This window comes from Leucopleurus acutus (genome assembly GCF_964270905.1).
Source record: "Leucopleurus acutus genome assembly, chromosome: 15".
In the NCBI taxonomy this organism is placed as follows: domain Eukaryota; kingdom Metazoa; phylum Chordata; class Mammalia; order Artiodactyla; family Delphinidae; genus Leucopleurus; species Leucopleurus acutus.
Genome location: NC_139157.1, coordinates 81,710,884 through 81,730,765, shown reverse-complemented (window position 1 = coordinate 81,730,765; position 19,882 = coordinate 81,710,884). Strand labels below are relative to the sequence as shown.

Here is a 19,882-nt window from a genome sequence, read left to right as displayed (position 1 = left end):
CCTTTGTTGCTGTGTGAGGTGTTCCGCTGTGCTGCCTCCGCTGTCAGCTCCTGAAAGTTTCCCGTTACTCTAATGCCCTGCCCTTCAGCTCTCCCAGACTCCCCTACCATCCTCACCTTGTTTAGCCTTTGCCAAGATGTGTTTTGGTATATTCCGTGCCAGGGGCCTCCTAGACAGCCTTTAAACTTCATTTCAAGCTCTCTGTGAGACCTGCACGCCTTCCAGCAGACTTGTCTCTGTAGCTCGGGTCCTCCTTGCCCCTTACATATATCTTACATTGTGCTAAAATTGATTACAAACGTAACGTTCAACCATGTTGATGTGTGCAGCCTATTCATTTTCACTGTTGTGTAATATTCCATGTATGGAGATAATCATAGTGTTGAACGTTTTTAAGGTATTGTCAGTCTTTTTAGAAATCATGCTGCTATAAATATTCTGGTTACATGGCTTCTTGAGTATATATATATGAGTTTTTTTAAATAACTTTATTTATTTTTGGCTGTGTTGGGTCTTTGTTGCTGCACACGGGCTTTCTGAAGTTGTGGCGAGCGGGGGCTACTCTTCAATGCGGTGCGTGGGCTTCTCATTGCGGTGGCTTCCCTTGTTGCGGAGCACAGGCTCTAGGTGCGTGAGTTTCAATAGTTGCAGCATGCGGGCTCAGTAGCAGCACGCGGGCCTCAGAGCATGAGGGCTTCAGTAGTTGTGGCGCGTGGGCTCAGCAGTTGTGGTGCACAGACTCAGTAGTTGTGGCTCGCAGGCTCAGTAGTGTGGCTCGCGGGCTCTAGAGTTGTGGCGCACGGGCTTAGTTGCTCCGTGGCATGTGGGATCTTCCCGGACCAGGGCTGAAACCCGTGTTCCCTGCATTGGCAGGCAGATTCTTAACTGCTGTGCCACCAGGGAGGTCCCGAATATATGTATGAGTTTGTTTGTAGTGTTTTCAGTCTTATTTGACTGTGATCCAGAGAAACAACACTTTATAACGTGACCTGATTTCTGTATATATATATATATGTATGTCAACTGATTTTTTAAAAAAAGTTTAACAAAGTTATATTTACCCTTTGTGTGATGCACTCATATCTTTTTTCCTTCTAAAAGTGAATACCTGTTGAGATTAAATTAATGAATTATGACCTGCTGTTTAAAATATTGCTGTAGGGTGTGTTGTGTATGTGTGAATGTGTATGTGTACATAGATGTGTCATATCATGACTATAAATTGATAAACATCTATGTATGTGTGTCAGCACGTGTGTGTGTGTGAGAGAGAGAGAGAGAGAGAGAGAGAGAACAGATTGTCTGGTGGAAGGGTTTATTCATCTAGAACTTGATTACATTTCACCAAATTGTTTTTTAAATGGTTATACCTGTTTATATTGGTGTGGCCTCCCGAGTCTGGGAACTTAGCTTTTTATCATGTGTCCATGGTCTTTTAAAGCATTTACTTGGCACAGAATTGGTGAGTACTCATTGAGTAGTTTGGTGAAAGAAAATGAGGATTTCATACCTGTAACTGCATGACTACCATGTTAAGCAACTACTATTTTATCAAGCCAGCTTTTTAGTTAAGCTCACAAGGCTAATTTTATAGAGTGGATAACCCATTTGTAATTTCGGTTAGGCTTTTAAAAGTCTATTTTTAGGGGTTCTTGACTATATTGTTCAGTTATGATAGTTATGTTCCAAAGAAAGATACATTGACAAAATTACATTATTATTTCAATTGCTAAAAAGTGATTGGGGCTAAAGTTTCCCATAAGTGATAACAAGTTTTTTTTTTTTCCCTTGCAGGAATCAATAAAATGGTTTTCATAGTCTTAAATTCATAAGACCTAAACATCATCTAACATTTAATTATATCTAGCTTTTGCTCAATAGTAATATAGCCATTTAAAAATTTTTGCTAGCGTTATTCTTGTGCCAGGTTTTTTTACATTAAAGTCCCTTTCTTTTGTTGTTATAAAAATGCACCACTGTATTGGGTGCTACAGCTTTTTACCTGCATGGACGGTCATATTCCATTATGCAAGTTTATTCAGCCATGGTGTTCACATCAGGAAAATCGTGCTGTATAGAAACGTCTCCATTTGTATTTGGCTGAGGTTGTAGCAGATTATTCTGAGGGGAATCATTCTATTTTAATAACAATGAAGCCCCACTTGGAGTGTGTTGAAAATCTTTGTTTTCTCCTCATGCTCTGGACCCACTGCCTGAGAGGGAAAGTTGAGATACAGTTGTTTTACAGACCAATGTAGGAACTTCTCTAGAGAAAGAAAGGTATTGTATTTTGATTATCGAAATTTCTTAACATGACAGTAACTTGCACTTAAGTAGTGCTTTAAAACTTTAAAAATGTTTTCCACACGTGTCTCACCTAAGTACTGAGGGCAGCCATTCTAACTCCATCTAACAGATGGGAACCTGGTAGCTCAGTTTGTTACTAGTCCAGGGTAAGTTATGCAGCTCAGAGGTGGCCGAGTACATGGGCCGTGCTGGTCTGTTGACCGCTAACTCATTTTGACACTCTCGACAGTCAAACATATTTAAATAGAGCGTGTCCCAGATGTTTGTCAGCTTATAGGTGTCACTTCTCAAATTTAAAAGCAGGATATTGTGGCATAAATTGTATATGCGTAACCTCCCTCCTAAGGAATTTGGGGGAATGTGTTTAGTGTTACTGGGTTGAAATTATTGGCCTCAGTGGTATTTTGTAGATTCACTCTCACCTTTAGATAAAAAGTATGTACTTAAACAGAAACCTGAATTTTTAAAGAAGCTTGTTTGTTTTTGTTTTTGAATGTATTTATTTATTTATGGCTGTGTTGGGTCTTCGTTTCTGTGCATGGGCTTTCTCTAGTTGTAGCAAGCAGGGGCCACTCTTCATCGCGGTGCGCACGCCTCTCACTATCGCGGCCTCTGTTGCTGCGGAGCACAGGCTTCAGACCCGCAGGCTCAGTAATTGTGGCTCACAGGCCCAGTTGCTCCGTGGCATTGTGGGATCTTCCCAGACCAGGGCTCGAACACGTGTCCCCTGCATTGGCAGGCAGATTCTGAACCACTGCGCCACCAGGGAAGCCCCGAAAAGCTTGGTTTTTATTGATACCTCTTACTGTATTTTTTTCCATAATCAAGTGATTTATAGAAATCTGTTATATATAAGCTTCTGAATATTTGATATAATTTCCAGATAGTACTTTTATTTTCCATTTTACTTTAATTGTACAAGCAATATGTGAAGATAATCATAAGAGCATTTAAAATTATCAAGAAATAATACATTCAAAGATATGAAGAATAGTACAGCTGAGGCTTGTATTCTTGTATACTTAGGTGAGTTTCCCTACGGTGTTTTTCAGAGTTTTTTGACCATGACCCAAAGAGCTAACATTTTATAACACACCTTAGTTCATCTATAAGTTTTCTTAATCTCAGGGTTCTATCTGAGATTTATTCATGTTGATACAAGGCTTCTTGAGGCAGTCCTTGCTGTTTCTCATCCTACAATTAGTATTAATGGATTAAAAAATCCCCCCCCCCCCCCCCCCCCCCCCCCCCCCCCCCCCCCCCCGCCCGCCCCAGTGTGTTGATTGCAAAATGGAAGTTGTTGTAGTTTTCAAGGGCATTTCCTCCTAATTACCAGTGAGGGTTTTTATGTGTTTATTGGCCGTACATTTCTTCTGAGCTACTCATTTGTATCTTTTTGTCCATTTTTCTGTTTAGGTTGGTTGTCTGTTTCCTACTAATTTCTGTTTCATTTTTTAAAACCTCTTTGATTTTTACTTGTTGGTAATCTTTTAAGCAATACCCTACACATTTAATAAAGGGCTTTTTACTGTGGGATATTACTACTCCTGGTTCAAATATGGTGAGTGAGTAAACTGTTCACATAAAGTAGTTTTAAATTCTTAGACAGATTTGGGGGGAAGCTGCTAGGAAAAGAAAATTAGTAAACTCATTAAGGTTCTTGAAGGTTGATTTATAACCTTTCAGCACAGCCAAGACACACATCTTCTTAGCAAGCTGCTGCTGTGCCATTTGAAAATTTGAACGTGTGAATTCTGTAACCCTCCATTAATTATGATTGTATAAAGAACCAGAATGCTTCTTATATGCTGTTATATTTTATTTTATTTTATTTATTTATTTATTTTTGCGGTACGCAGGCCTCTCACTGTTGTGGCCTCTCCCGTTGCAGAGCACAGGCTCCGGACGCGCAGGCTCGGAGGCCATGGCTCACGGGCCCAGCCGCTCCGCGGCATGTGGGATCTTCCTGGACCAGGGCATGAACCTGCGTCCCCTGCATCGGCAGGCGGACTTCCAACCACTGCGCCACCAGGGAAGCCCTATTTTATTTTTTAATACTAGCTTTTCTCTGTTTCTTCTCTGTAATTAGGTCCTCGATGGGCTTCCTGGAATATTGGTGTGTTTATTTGCATCAGATGTGCTGGCATCCATAGGAATCTTGGGGTTCATATATCCAGGGTCAAGTCAGTCAACCTAGACCAATGGACACCGGAACAGATCCAGGTAAACATTTCCCTACCGAGAAATTATTGAAAATATTTAAAATGGATTTATAATCTTTAATCCTTCTTGCACCTAAGGATTAACACTGAAAAGTAGTATATTGAAATATGGATATGCCACATACAAAATTCGAGTGTTATCTGAATTGTCAGTTCACAGATGTGTATTTTTTCTTGGTTCTATAGTAAAGTCAGTTTTTAATCTATTTTTACCTAAAATGTTGATTTTGAAGTATTTAAAAAATAAATTTATTTTCCTTGTGCTGATGAAATTTCCAGGTATAATTCCATAGTCTGTTTTGCTTTGCTGTCAGTAGAGGGCGCCTGGGTAAAGACAAAGAACAGACCACCTCTTCCTGAGCGCTAACTGGAAGGCCTTCCCTTCTGTGCAGGGGTGGGTGTTCTCCATGCAGATAGGGCCGAGGGGTTGGAAGACAGCCCAGTTAGCAAATGTTCTCGTGACTGATTTGGGCTTGTTTCGAGCGGTTTAGCTTTTTAGAGAGAAATTTGTAATTTTAAGGGCTTGCCCTTTTTCCAGTGTGACAGTATTAAATCCTCAAAATCATACTTGCTAGTTCTTAAGGTTAATTGCTAATGTAAAAATGATTATTTCTACTGGTTTTATTTTATAGTTCACAGTGAAATTACATAACTTTTTCTTACGACCTTTTCAAATTACTTTTAGTCAGCATGAAGCCTAAATATACAGATACATGTAGTTGAACTTCAGTGATACACACACAAACCTCACAATCATAAAAGAACAAAAATAACACAAAAATTGGCATGGGTTGGGTGGGGTGGGGTGGGGGTGGAAAGAATAGAATAGAATGCTGGGAGGGTGTGGTCATTAAAAAACGATACATAGACTTGGTTAAAGGAAGTAAAATTTCTATACTGAAGACATATTTATGCCAAAGTAAGTTCCAGATGTAGCAAACATTTAAATATTAAAAAAAATTAAACCTCAAAAATACTCAAAGGAAAAAAATAGAATAGAGATTTTTCAGGCCATAAAGTCAAGCATAATTTACTTAGTTTAGTCTTAGACTAGTTTTTGAACATTTTGCTGGCTAGAGCATAAAAGGAAATATGAAACCTTGTGTATTTTCGAGATCCTTGAAGAGAAATTTTACTTGTTAATCAAGGAAGCAGAGCTTTTTGAACATTTTATATGAAGCAGTGTTCTTAGTAACATCTCTGTAGTAACTGTGGTGACAGATTTCATGACATTGTTTAAGTTGTTTTTAAGAAAACATGTAGCTTGAAAATGTAGCTTGATGTTTGTAATGGATTATAGAGGTACAAAACATTCAAGACCCAGTGTATTGCCTTTTTAATGGTTCATTTCAGACTAAGGAGAAAACGTGAAATCCCTGGACAATTAAATTCTCCAGAAATATTATTTTTCTCAATTAGGCTGTTGAAAGGAGTTGAGTAGCAGGTTATTTGAAGTAGGCAGCTGTTATTTTTTAATAGTTTAGAGCATAACTTCCCAAACAGAGGGCTGTAGTTCACTGGTTTTCTGTGGGATTGGTTATAGGTACAAAGTAAGATCCTATATTATTAAATGTGTAAGGATTTTGAAAGCAATTATTAAGTAACATACAGTCTTTGAAATGGTATTTGAACACATTTGCATGGTTCCAACTGTCAGCTTCTTCAGATAAGAATCACTGTTTTCGAATGCAAGATTTTTGATGAGTACTTCTCACAGAGGATGCTCTGTGTGGCTCCGTAAGCCGTGGGGCTGCTCCCGCAGGTGAGGAGGGTAAAGGTAGGTGCACTCCTGCAGAATGAAATTGAGGAGACAATGAAGTTTCACTTTAAAGAAGAGCAGGGAAGCCTAACCACACGGACAGATCTTGTGGGGGCCTTGTCGGCGCTTGCAGGCAAAGCCAGAGTTGTTCTTCGGAAACTGGCCCTGGACTGCTGTGCGGTGAAGAGGAAGAAGTGGTTGGCCAAGACCCCAGGCTCCACACTGCGGAGCACAGGGGTTGTTTTAAGGCCGCTGGTTCTAGAGAGGCCGCAGAGCAAAGTGATTGAGAAAGTTGTCTCTGGAGCCAGATGGCCAGGTAGGCCTGGGCGGTGCTGACAGGACGCCCGAGCGCAGGTGCCTGAGCGCCCTTGTCTGCGAGGTGGGGTGGCAACTGTCCCCCTGCAGGGGCCGTGAGGACCAGCTAAGTTAGCGTGGGTAAAGCATTTACAACGGTGCCTGGCACGCTTTTTATTGAGGTATAGTTGATTTACAGTGTTGTGCTCTTTTTAGACGGGCACGTCTTGAACACTCGGTAACGCCGACTTGTCAGTTACCAGTAGGATTAGGCCATCTGTTCACTGTGCAGACCCTCGCTGTTGCTGCTCTGAGTATCTTTCTGATCTTAAGCAATTAGCTTCCCTAGTGAATCTGCTGTGATGAATTGGTTGCTAAACGTACTACTGAGTAAACAAACAAATGGACCCATTGTGTGGTATTACTGAGTATAGAAGAATTACTTTTTGAGAATATTTGTGAGAAGTAATTCACGTTTAGTGGTATTGGATGGTAAGGCATTCAGAGATGAGTGGTGAGGTAGTGGCATCCATTGTCTGTTGAGGTCACTCCTTATTCAGCTTTAAGCAGATCCTATTTCCTGTGGTGGTAGGTGTGTTCCTTACAATCCAATTCTATCCACCCTTGGCATTATTTATTTATTTACGTAGAAAAAAAAAGAGGTATAATTACAGAGAGAATCCAGATAAAAGTGAGTTTTACGTACCTTGGCAGATGTCTTTATAGTCGTCAACCTGTATCCTTGGGAGGTTGGTGCCAGGACCCCCACGGACACCGAAATCCGTGGACGCTCAAGTCCTTTACCTGAAATGGTGGAGTTCCTGGACACGGGGCCACGCATGGGCAGAGCTGACTGTGCGTCAGCAGAATCCCGGTACAGATACTCTGAGCGCGTCCATCACTAGGGAGAGGTTCCTTGTGTCCATATCTAGTCGGGACCCCCCAGGGGCAGCCGCTGCACTGATTTCTGTTCCCTTAGGTTGCTGTGCATTGGAACTTTTGTCTTTTGGAGTCTGTTCTTATTAACTCTGGGTCTAGGTTCAGATTGGGGAAAGTGAAGACCGCAGTGTGATTTAGTGTTCCATATCCTTACGGTGTAAGAAGTTATTTGGCATAGAAACTGCTTGGGCGATACTTGCTCACAGAGTAAGAGAAATGCTTTCACTGCGTGTCGCCAGTTCTGCTCTGGGTCTTCCCCACCACCACCTGGACATGTCATGGGGATCGTGTCTCTCATTTTCAAAGATGATACTTCGTTTTGGTTTTATTTATTTATTTTCTATATTTATAAGTAAATGTGGAAACATCTAATCTCTGAGCCCCGTCACCCTGTTGAATAAAAGTGGTTTTTGTTAACACACTAAGTTTTGCCTCAGGACTTCTTGTCAACTGATATTATATATACATACATCATATTTATGTCAGTTATTTATATGTTTGTGTGGCAGTCAGTGTTTAGGGCATCTGTCATGTTATAGCTGTGTTAGTATTGCTGTATGCTTACTTTTAAAAGAAAATAATTTATCTACCAAAACTTACTTGTATTTTGATAGAATGGAAATAGAGTTATTCACCTTAAATTTTAATAAAACAGTTTTTTTAATAGTGGTTCATAGAGTAAATGTCCTTGATCTTGGGTTTATTGTTGGGTACTTCTCAAATTTTTGTAAAGGATCAATGTTTCAATACTTTTATAAATACTGTAGCTTTTCTTTTAAATTTTGTACTGGTTCATCAACTCCACGTCTTGATTACCATTTTTCCCCATTATTTAAAAATTCTTAATTATTCATTTTCCAGTGTCTGTATTGAATGAGTTAAAATAAAGAATACAGTAAACAACAAGGTCGTACTGCATAGCACAGGGAACTATATTCAATATCCTGCAAGAGACCATAGTGGAAAAGAACATGAAAAAAATTACATATATATATGTATAACTGAGTCACTCACTTTGCTGTGCACCAGAGAGTGACACAACAGTGTAAATCAGCTGTACTTCAATAAAAAAGGTAAATTAAAAGAAAAGAAATGGGGATTAAAAAAAATGAAGAGTAAAGTTTCTTAGCTCACTTTGTAGATAGTCGTGTAAATTGTGTTGCCCAATAAAACACCTTAGTGAGAGTTTGTCCATAGTGGAAAGTATACTACGTATATTTGGTGTTTAAATTGATAACTTTTGGACCACTTTTAATATTTTATGTATCTATAAATCTTTTAGTAATTGTCTCTCACATGCTCTTTGTTTTACTACTTACTAGTGTCATTTGTTGATATGGTACTTGGTATTTGTTTGGAAACACCAAGATAACACAACTAAAATGTATTCATGTATAAAATATATCCAGTCTCCCTAGGCATAGTGGACTTGCCTTCAGCATTTTGTAGGCATTTCCCTTCCGTGTCTTTATAGCTTTACCATTTGTGCTTTAGCTTTGGACTACACTTTGGACTAGAAGGAGGGGTCTTTGAACCCAGCTCTCCTCACATCATCGTTTACTGTTACAACAGAAGAACAGAAGCTCTCCTCTCATTTTCTGTCCACCCATCCTCTGAATGTTTCCGATCTGACTTCCAGCTATTTGTTCTCTTGTTCTAGGGGCAGGGTGGAGGAAGGTGGTGGGTGCCGGTTTCCCTGCCTTTATTTTCATTCTCAGCCTTCCTTCCTGCTTTTCCACCTAATTAAAAAAATTATGTTCATTTGGGGACATCTTTTTTTTTTTTTTTTTTTTGCGGTACGCGGGTCTCTCACTGTTGTGGCCTCTCCCGTTGCGGAGCACAGGCTCCGGACACGCAGGATCAGTGGCCATGGCTCACGGGCCCAGCCGCTCCGCGGCATGTGGGATCTTCCCGGACCGGGGCACGAACCCGTGTCCCCTGCATCGGCAGGCGGACTCTCAACCACTGCGCCACCAGGGAAGCCCCTGGAGACATATTTAAACTCTTTCCTCCTCTTTGAAACATGCTGCCTCACTCCCGCCTTTCATAAAAGTTTCGCCTTGTACCCTCTGACCCCCACAAACAGCCCTCAACTCTGTTGTGCTCCTTTACTCGCTGGTTTGCTTGTTCACAAGCTAGCGTTTACCAGGTACTAGCTCTTACCTTCCTTTAGCAGCTGAATTTCTTGAGTAAGGTCTTTACCTGCTATTTCATTTCTTTACCTGACTTTTGCCTCTGCTAGCTCATGTTTATTCCCGTCACTCTGATGAGTTTGCGCTCACAAAGAGCACAGTCACTCCTGTGGCCACGCCCAGCTCTCCGCCCACCTCCACCTTGGACTCCCTGCTTCCCTGACACTCATCGCTGCCTCCTTGAAGCTTTTTCTTTAAAGTTACTATCCTCATCTTTTGTTTTGTTTTATTATTTAGGCGTTGTATTTTTTTTCCTGTTTCTTTTTCAGCTTTTCCCTCCTGCTGGAGACTTGATACAGTTTTGTCTTTAGCCTTTTTGCTCTTCTGTCTTTCTCCATGTGGAAAACTCAGTTACTCTCATGGGTTCAGCCGGTATTTTTCAGTGTAGATGGTTTTTCCCTCTTTCCAGTAGTGACTTCTATAGAGTTTCAGTTCTTCTTTTAGATTGTCTGTTCGACACTTTGGTATTCATGGATTCATCATGCCTTAAGAAACCTTGGATGTCCTTGGCATGAAGTAATTGGTAATTTTCCCAAGTGTGTTTGGTAAGGCTTGAGTTAGCCCGTTAGGTTGATTCCAAGGCACTGGAATTTCAACATGGTTTTACATTATCTACTCATATTTGTATATTGAAGAACTCTTGTGAAGTAATTAAAAACCTTGTTGCTGTGTGAAAAATGTTTTGCATAAAACATAGAAAGCCGACTGCTAATGCAATGATAGAAGTTAAGAGAAAGGAATAGATGTTACCAGGCATGGATTTTTTTTTTTTTTTTTTGCTAGATAACATGATGCATTTGAGTAGAATAAAGAACAGAATATCAGAATTAACAGCTGCTCTTTAACAGTATAAACAGAACCTCTAGCTGTTCCATACGGAAACAGGGAAAACGGATTTATGAAATTGTTTCAGTGTTTCATTATGGAAAATCTTGCCCACAGTCATAGTAATTAATGTGTATGTTTGTAAATGTTAAGATTGGTAGCTCTCTATTTACCTGTAGCTTGGTACATCGAAAATTTAAATAATCATCTGGTTATCCAGACTGGCTTTCTTTTCTGTGCCTCTGTATTCCATCAGTTCTTAATTTTTTCATTGTTTCTGTTGCTTTCCATTTTCCCCCCTTTTCTCCGCATGTTCCAATATACTTGTAAAATTCCAAAAATACAGCAGCCAGGGAGTCTAACTTAGGGAGTTAACTTAACTTAACTTAAGTTAACCTAAGTTAAGTTAGTTAGGGAGTTAACTTAACTTAACTTAGTTAGGGAGTTAACTTAAGTTAGTTAGGGAGTTAACTTAACTTAAGTTAACCTTAAGTTAAGTTAAGTAACTAGACTTAACTTAAGTTAACCTAAGTTAAGTCTAACTTAGGGAGTCTAACTTAAGCTAGTGTGTGGAAGTTCCAAGGTAACATATGCAGGTACTAGAAGGCAGTACTTTTCAGCATTTCAAGCCGCCCCAAACTGAAATTTATTGCCTTGGAGAGTAGTCAGTTTACCACCGGGTGGTTTGTGCCGAGGCTGGACGAGCACCTGGAGGTGTTTGTGCCGAGGTGGTTTGTGCCGAGGCTGGACGAGCACCTGGAGGTGTGTAGCTGGGCTTCAGGCATTGGGTGGCAGGTGGGGAGAAGTTTGGACGACTGAAGTCTCTTCCATGCTTGAGATTCTTTGATTGTATGCCCGGTCCTCTTTGGTTACCACAGCAGTTCAAAATACATTTTCATTATCTGTGTTAGAATAAAGACGGTGAATCACAGTTAGAGATGTGATTCTTTCCAAAAGTCAAATTCCACCCCAGAGGATAAAAATGTTCTGAACTCTTCGGTAATTCAAAAGAATGTGACAAGATTATTGGGTTAAGTCTGAAAGACGGGTTCTAAAAATGTTTTGGACGAACTTTTTTGCCCTTCATATTTTCTTTCATAAAGAGAAAATCACTAGCTAAATAAATAGGTATAGATTTCTATGATAACCTTGTCATTCCCGGAAAAACCTACTGTAAGGTAACTTGGTGTAGCCTTTAGTTTAATTTGGCAATAGATGTGTCATAGCGTTGACCTGCTTGTCTTAATTTAAACTTTTGATTTTTCTTAGAAAAGGATTTTTCCTAAGGAAGCTACTAACATCATGGATTTCTGGCTAATCTTCATCAGTAAGCTTTGCTGTATTCTGTCACCTCAGCTTGAATTCCTGATCAGGCCAAATCAGGGAGGATAGGCAAAAGGGACTTGATAGTTACTTTAACTACTCTGTAGGTAGAAAAGCAACTAAAATGACAGGTACTTTTTATGTTGTGGTCATGTTGTGTGCATCCTCAGTGGTAAAATTTGGGTGTAAAAGATTTAAGAGTTGGGGATGAAAGTGCCTGAATACACTGAAGAAGTTTTCTCCTCTTTCACTTTCTGACATAGTATGTTTTGGATGGAGTTATGATAAATTTGATTCTCTAGAAGTGTATTAATTTTGTGAAATGAAACGACTTGTAGTTGATGTTAAGTTCAGCCTCCTGTGAGCCCCCTCTGCCGTCTTAATGGAAACCGGGAACTAGAGTGTTGTTAGGCAATCAGAACTTAAGTTTTCCTCGAATCGTGCGGTTGTGCAGGTTTGTTTTACTTGGAGCAGGATCCAAGGATGTATCACATTGATCCTTTCTCCGGGCCTGGTGTTAGCTCTTGGTGAGTAACTAAATTGTCAGTTCCTTGCAAAAAATGGCATTATGGCACCGTCTTAAGTCTTCAGGTGCAGGTGAGATAAGGTATTATGTTTTCCTGGGAGTTCTGCAGAGGAGAAAGATGCATTAAATAAAACATATTATTAACAGTAATCTTACCTGTGTTTTTAAATGAGGCTACTAGCACATGTAGAACACTGTAACTGGCTCATTATCTTTCTGTTTCCCAGCGGTGGTGTAGATGTGTCGCGGCTGTTATGCGGTCGTCTGGAGCCACTGCAGCCCTCTTTTGCTTGATGTTTGCATGATCTGTCTTCTTTCGTGCTTTTATGTTTGACCTGTCTCAGTCTTGAAATATAAGAGGTTCCTTTTAGACAGGAAATGCCTGTATGTGGTATGCTCTTCCAATATGTAGTTTCAAATTTTTTGTTTCAGTGACTTTTTAAAAACTAGTTTTTTAGTATCGTGTTTCCTTGTTTGAATTTCCTTTTTCAGTGACTCTTACCTGCCTGTTGGGTCTTCATTGCCTGACTCTATTATTTGTCACTTTCTCTTCGATCCTTTTCATTACTTTTTTTATTTTTCATTAAAATTTTTTTCTTCTTTTGCTTCTCCAGTTTTCTTAGACCGTTGTTTGCTGTGTTTATTTGTTCTGGTCATCTATTTGATTTCATATTCATTTCTGAAATATTTTTTCTTTTATTTCTAATTCTTTTCCTGGGTTCTCGTTTTAATTCTGCATGTTTCTAATTTCTGATTTAGTTGTTCTTTCATAACACCACGTCCTTAAACTCATTTTACATATTCTTTCGTATTTTGTATTTATGTCTTTTAGCTTTAGCTTAGAATTAGTAGGCTACCGTTTTGATCTGTTTCCTGGGTGTATTTGTTCTCGTGTGGCTTCACTGTCAGAGACATTGTTCCACGTCTTATTCTCCTTTTCTGATAACTTTAATGAGACTTGACCTTGATTTGTTTTCCGTTGATCATCTTTATATGACATGGGTTTTTCATTACCTTTAAAAGGAACTCATATTCAAGATAGCTTTTCTAACCTCACAGACCTCTCTCTTCTGTTGTTTTCACATGATGTTTAAAAAGTAAAACCACTTGTTTTCTGAGATGATCGCTCTGTTCCCTTCTCCCACTTTTATCTGGACCTTCTCGTCCTTTATCTCCATTATTTCTGTCCTGCTCCGTTTTGAATTACTCAGTGTAGGGCCCTGTCCTGGAAGGGAGATCTGGTGGTTCCTCATGGGAGCGCCTCCCCACTCCCAGCTTCTTGCACTTCCTTGCTCTTCGGGTGGGTAGAATCCCTTTCAGCTTCATCTGCTTTCTTCACGTTGGTTCACAGCAGTTTCCAGTTTGTATTTCTCCACTGTCTTAGTGTTCTGTTCTCAGATCCACCTGACACCTCATTAGCTGCAGGCAGGTCTAGTGGTCATTATGCCTCGTCCTTACCTGATGGCATCTCGGGATTTGTGGGGATCCTCCATCACCAAATTTCAGTGTGAATATTGTGCATGGGTTTTGGTGTTTTTAATCTAGTACTTCTTTTTTTTTTTTTTGTAAGAGCTTCAGAAACTGTCACTGCTGTTACAGAATTCCCATGACAAATAATATTTAATAGAATAAAATTGTCATTAAAAAAGCTAATTTGAAGCTCTCCATGATTTAACCACATTTGACCTGTATATGTTAAAACATTGTTTAACCTCTCAAGGTTTTGACCCTTAGATAAATTTCCATAGGGCTTTATATAACCAGACACATAATAAACTTTCAGTTCACAATTCTTGGTATACACTTATTCAGGAGACCCCTGGTCAAACAACTTTTTTCTTATTTTGTGGGAGGACTCATTATAATTCCATCAAACTGATGAAATTTCTCAAATTGTGGCCTCATGTACACACTTAACTTTTTTTCTTTTTAAATTGTGTATCCATTTTACAGATTTTCTGCAATGGCCCATATTCTCATTGTATTTTTAAATTTAATTTATTTATTTACTTATACAGCAGGTTCTTATGAGTCATCAGTTGTATACACATCAGTGTATACATGTCAATCACAGTCGCCCAGTTCAGCACACCACCACCCTGCCGCTTTCCCCGCTTGGTGTCCGTACGTTTGTTCTCTACATCTGTGTCTCAGTTTCTGCCCTGCAAACCATTTGACTGAGATTCAACTTATGCCACCTCCTTGCCAGGATCGTTAAATGTGTCCTCAAAGAAGCAGAGTAAGGTGGCAGCACAGTGCTGGGTTTATCTATTACCTGATGTGCAGAGTGAGGTGAAGAAAGAAATGTGATACTGTCTATAGCAAAATTTAATCTGTGAAGTTTAATAGGATGTTTGCATTTTAAACAATCCGTTGGGGGAAAAGGTCACATTTATTTTGAATCTGAGTGTGCACGATTGTGATTTTTCTCTTGATTTTACTGTTTTTGAGGTTAAACTTTTAAAAATATCAGTAATGCTTTTTAGAGTTGCCTTTTCCTAGTGACTGGCTATAGTTCTTGGCTCAAGTCACTCATTAGCCCTATTAATTCCGTACTATCTAGGTGGGACTGAGTGTAACCAAAGAAATCACAAGCTACTTGAAGATAAGGGCTTCTATCCCATAGGCAGTGCTCTATTGGGTAGGAAGTTGTTGAGTGGCAGTGAATGTAGAATACCTGTGTGAGTGGATCATGTGGGAACAATTATTGTTAATTTCATTGCACACAGTATTTTAGAGGCGAGGTTGCTTCTCTTCCTGCTTGGTGTGAATGTAAGATGATCGAGAATAGCAGGTGTGGTCAGGGCGCTGGCCTGGGACTCTGTAGTCCTGGGCTTGGGGTTAGGCTTTGTTGGCTAAATGACGGGCCATCTTCAGCAAGTTACTTAGTAGTGGCTCCTTTTTTTCCCTTAAAAAAAAAATACCCTCAGTGTCTAGTGATATCATAAGTTCTAAACATATCTTTTAAATGTCTCATTACCTTTTTGACAGTGACCTTTATTTATTAATTTCTAAAAGCATGCAGCAGTGTGCAGAGGGCCTTCTAGGCAGAAAGATAGAAAACGTGTCATATTTGAGAAAGTAAGGTAGTTATCGGGTGCAGTTGTATGTGCATAGGGGGTGAAGGTGGAAGTTGTAGGCAGGGGCTGGTTTGTCCTTGATCCTGTGAGGGATGGGGGATGGGGAGAGGGACAGCCTACGAGCTCTTAACGTGTTCTCAGTTGAAGAGCGACACCTAACATTATGTTCCTTTTAAGAACATAAATCCGAGGGGCTTGTTCCTGCAGTGGCCTAGGCAGCGGGTGACTAGATCTTCAGCTGAAGTAGTGGCAATGAGGTTGATTAACGGGATAAATCTACAAAAATATTAAAGTTAGAATCACAAAGACTTCTGACAGAAGGGGCAAGAGTCCAGATGACTCCTGAGCTGGGCCTTAAGCACCTAGGACGAAAGTAGTGGTTTATCCCTGGACTTCAAATCGTATGATTTCATAGTAAGTAGAGATGACAGAAGACTGTAATGTGAAACTTTTCCAGTTTTGTCATGACAATGTTTAATTTTATTGCTTAAAAAAAATTCATTCTCTGAATTTGTAGCAACTTAGCCAATGCTGCAACTTATGAATCAAGATCTGAGAATATCTAGAAATTGTGAAAAATAGGAAAACTGGTACCTCTGATTCCACATCATCATTTAACAATTTTAATGTTTAAATACGTTTGGTTTACTTACTTTGTTCTTAAAAACAACAATTAAAACAGAAAGAGATCAACTCCCCTAAAACGCAATTTCATGAAAACTGAAGGAATGGACTCTGTATTAAATATTTCCAAAGAGCTCCTGAGACCAAGAACAGTGGCCCTTCTTTTCCAGCAGCTGGAACCCAAAATATCTTGAAACCAGTCCTGAAAAGCTTGCTCCTATGCAAGAAATCCTGGTGGCTTTTGAGAGGAAGATAGAGAACTATTCTGGGAAATTTCAAGTGGTAGTAGAGGTGAGTCACTGACATGAAAAATTGCCAGGGACTACAATTTCTCTGTTTAATTATGAGGTTTTAAAATATACACACACACACACACACACACACACACACACACACACACGCACGCACGCACATTCAGCTAAGGAAGTTTGAAATGTTAGTCTTTGTGTTCTACAAATTTTAATGAATAGAAAATAGAGCAAGTGGTGCTCCCTCTCCCGCACAAAACCACATACATGGAAATCTTAAGAAGCAAAAACTAATAGTTGAAAGTTTAATGATGTCATCTTCAGCAACAGTAATGAAGGTAATGATACTGGGAAAACACCTGGCATGTAAATGCCATATTGATATTTTGAATGTATTCTGACTGTGAGATATTCTTGGATGGGATTTGTTAAATGTATTAATTTTATTCGATCATAACGTCTCGGATTGTCAGGAGACCCTGTTCTCTTAGTGGAGGTGGAGGGCCCTAGTGAGAGGAGGTCTCCTTGCTCTGAGTCACATGCTGCTTGGATCCCTGGCTGAGCTCCCTCTGGATGTATTTTATTTAGGAACAGTGTAGGATTAATGAAGCCCCCCTCTAACTCTTGTATTGTGTTGGGGAGTGGGAAACATATGGACACGGTACAAACATCAAAGGGTACAGAAGGTGTAAAATGGGTGGTCTCCCTCCCATTTTTGTCCCTCAGTCATCCAGTTTCCCTCTGTAGGAACAACCCTGTGTTTCAGTTTCTTGTATATTCTTCCTGAAATGTTTTATGCATATATACAAACATACAGGTGATACACATTTTTAGCTATTTTCATATCCTTACACAACAATCTTTTGACCTGGGAGTAAGAGTCTTCCCTCTCCCACCCCCGTCTATTTCTCAGAAAATGGGTAGAAGTGTTTTAATTTACATAGTTTTTTACCTTTTTTTCCTCCAGATTTAGCATAGACCTGTAGCGTATTTCCATGACATGCTAATGTGTAAGATTCTATTGATTATTTTGATGTTTTGCATTTTTGCCATTGGGAATTTAGAAGATCTAATTGCCACATTGTAACCTAGTCATTTGCAACAAAGCAATTAGTAATCTCAGTCCTTTGTTTTGTAGCTGTTATTCTTTTTTTCCACTTATTCCATTTTTAAAAATAGCCAGTAAACCCCAAAGGGCAAGTCAGTATACACATAAAAATTTATGAAAACTATGCAGAGAGTTTCCTGAAACAGTCCATTAATGTGGGTTTCAGTTTGCTCATAAATGGTTGTTGCTGAGAGAGAGAAAGTACAGGAGACGCTCCAGGGACACTTGGGGTAGGTGCTGAGCAAAGGGGAGGGCGCACAAGGTGAAGGAGAGGGGAGGCCCAGGCGCCTGGCTCCTAAACACAGACCCAGGCCCTGGGCTGGACTGCGCTGGGTGTGCGGGCTAGGGCAAATAGGAGCAGCCTGCCCTGGAGTAGTGGCTTCACGTAGTTAGATTCCATGTCCCAGGAGTTTGGAAGGTTAAAGAAAAGAAAAAGTGTGACAGATTTTATTCTCAGGAGAATGAATCATTGAGTTGGAACTTCTGGTGGCCTGTTACTTATCTTGTCTTTTATTATTTCCTGATATTGACAATGACAAACTTGGGCACACTTTGTTTCCATATGTTCCTGTTGCCTTTTATCTTTGCATTCATTTCATGGCCCTTTTTGCAGTAAAACTGTTTTTGTGTGCTGCTTAATTACCATGTTTTTCCACTGGAGATGCCCCATTGACATAAAACAATGCCTTTTTTTTTTTTAAACATACACAGTAGTGTTACATAAAAATAAAATTTCCTATTACATTTGTTTGCTTATTGATTATGCCTTTTAAAAATCTATTCCCACTTTTTTTTCTTTTAAGTTTTTGGGTATGTTTATTAAATTACACAATCCAATAACTAAATGCCAATTAAAACTTTAAATTGACAACCTCAGTTCTCTTCAGTCTCTGTAAAACGTTAAAAAGTTTAGAACTCTTTTAGAATATAAGATTTATTGTTTTCTTTGTTTTTTTTGTGTGTGTGGTATGCGGGCCTCTCACTGTTGTGGCCTCTCCCATTGCGGAGCACAGGCTCCGGACGCGCAGGCTCAGCGGCCATGGCTCGCGGGCCCAACCGCTCTGCGGCATGTGGGATCTTCCCGGACCGGGGCACGAACCCGTGTCCCCTGCATCGGCAGGCGGACTCTCAACCCCTGCACTACCAGGGAAGCCCAGTTTTATTGTTTTTTAGTGCAAAAACTGGGACTGGGTGATATGTTGTCTACTTAGAAAGTTTCAGAAATAGAAATGCTTCGTCTACATTAGATTGTGATGACAATGTGTTTAGCCCATAGAGGCTTTTCAGCATTTTGATTCAAACAGTATTTTTAAAAATTGAATCTCAAGTGATGTGTGAGGCTTTGGGCAACTGTCGTTCTGTGTACTGGATTGTGGGGGAGAAACTGAAAGCACTCAGATTATGAGGACAAGTGCTTTTAATAGTGGGCTTTGGGATTCTTAAGTGTGTCCTATTATACCATTTCCAGGTGAAGCCTTCCTTTGCGGTTATAATGGTGGTGGTTTTGGATGAAGATCGTTCATTTATATACAATATAAAATTCATCTTTCTAGGACCATATAAAGTATAGAAGGAGGACAGATTGAATTTAATAGGCATAGTAAATAACAATTTTTAAATGTGTCCTGCCTAAATGGCATTTATCATAACTGCAGAGTACACATTTCACTTATTCTTCAATGTATTAATATATTTTTTCTTAAAGTAAAAATGAATGTTGACTTTGTATTTCATATATTCTTACAATGGTTTGTTTGTCAAGAATATCAATACATTTGTGCTCACTGGATGCTTGCCTTGTTTTTAAAAAATCAGTTTTGAGATGAAGTATAGTTTACTATGTAAATAAATATCTCTTTTAAAATATTTTTAAAACTCTGTAACTGATTCCTTGAATTACCCAGCAGGGAACCTCTTTGTGCTTGTTTCCTCATCTGTAAAATGAAAACTGAGCCGCTAAAGCAAAGAGCCTGGTGTTCATGAGCCCTGCGTGATATGGTCCCCAGTTCCATTGGCTGCAGCCTGAGGTGTCTAGACTGCCAGTGGCCAATGTTGGTTCTGTCGAGTTTAATTCTAATGGAGACTCCTGGGCCTGTTACTTAACATCTTGCAGGTTCAGTTTCCTTTCCTGTCAAATTAGGGTAATAATACCTAAATCAGGATTTTAAAAACTTTGAAATGGCATATATATAAGCAATTTATGTATTATAATATATATGCAATTTATATATTATATATAATGCATCTAATTTATAATACTATATTATTTATATATATTAATAAGATATTGAGGCTAATGCTTGTTATTGTAGCTGTTAGGCTGTTTCATTATTTTCTTCTGCCAATTACCAGAATTTGCTCTTAAGTCCAATAGAAAAAATTTTCACGTGTTCTGTAGGGCCCTTGCCTGTAGTGTCTTGACACTCTGAGGACAG

At 39.4% G+C, this 19,882-nt stretch overlaps 1 protein-coding gene across 4 annotated transcripts in view; it reads left to right on the top strand.

The window, feature by feature from the left end:
* SMAP1 (small ArfGAP 1) overlaps positions 1 to 19,882 on the top strand; it is a 150,558-nt gene that overhangs the window by 43,028 nt on the left and 87,648 nt on the right. For 3 of the 4 annotated variants that reach the window (XR_014326791.1, XM_082855788.1, XM_082855787.1), the window contains exon 2: positions 4,397 to 4,530. Coding sequence is in view for 3 of the 4 variants with exons in the window: in XM_082855788.1 (XP_082711914.1) it covers positions 4,397 to 4,530 (134 nt within the window). In the remaining variant the exon portion in view is untranslated. Of the gene's footprint in view, positions 1 to 4,396; positions 4,531 to 16,142; positions 16,383 to 19,882 lie in introns of those variants that run through there. The other variant, XM_082855789.1, reaches the window with a different exon arrangement.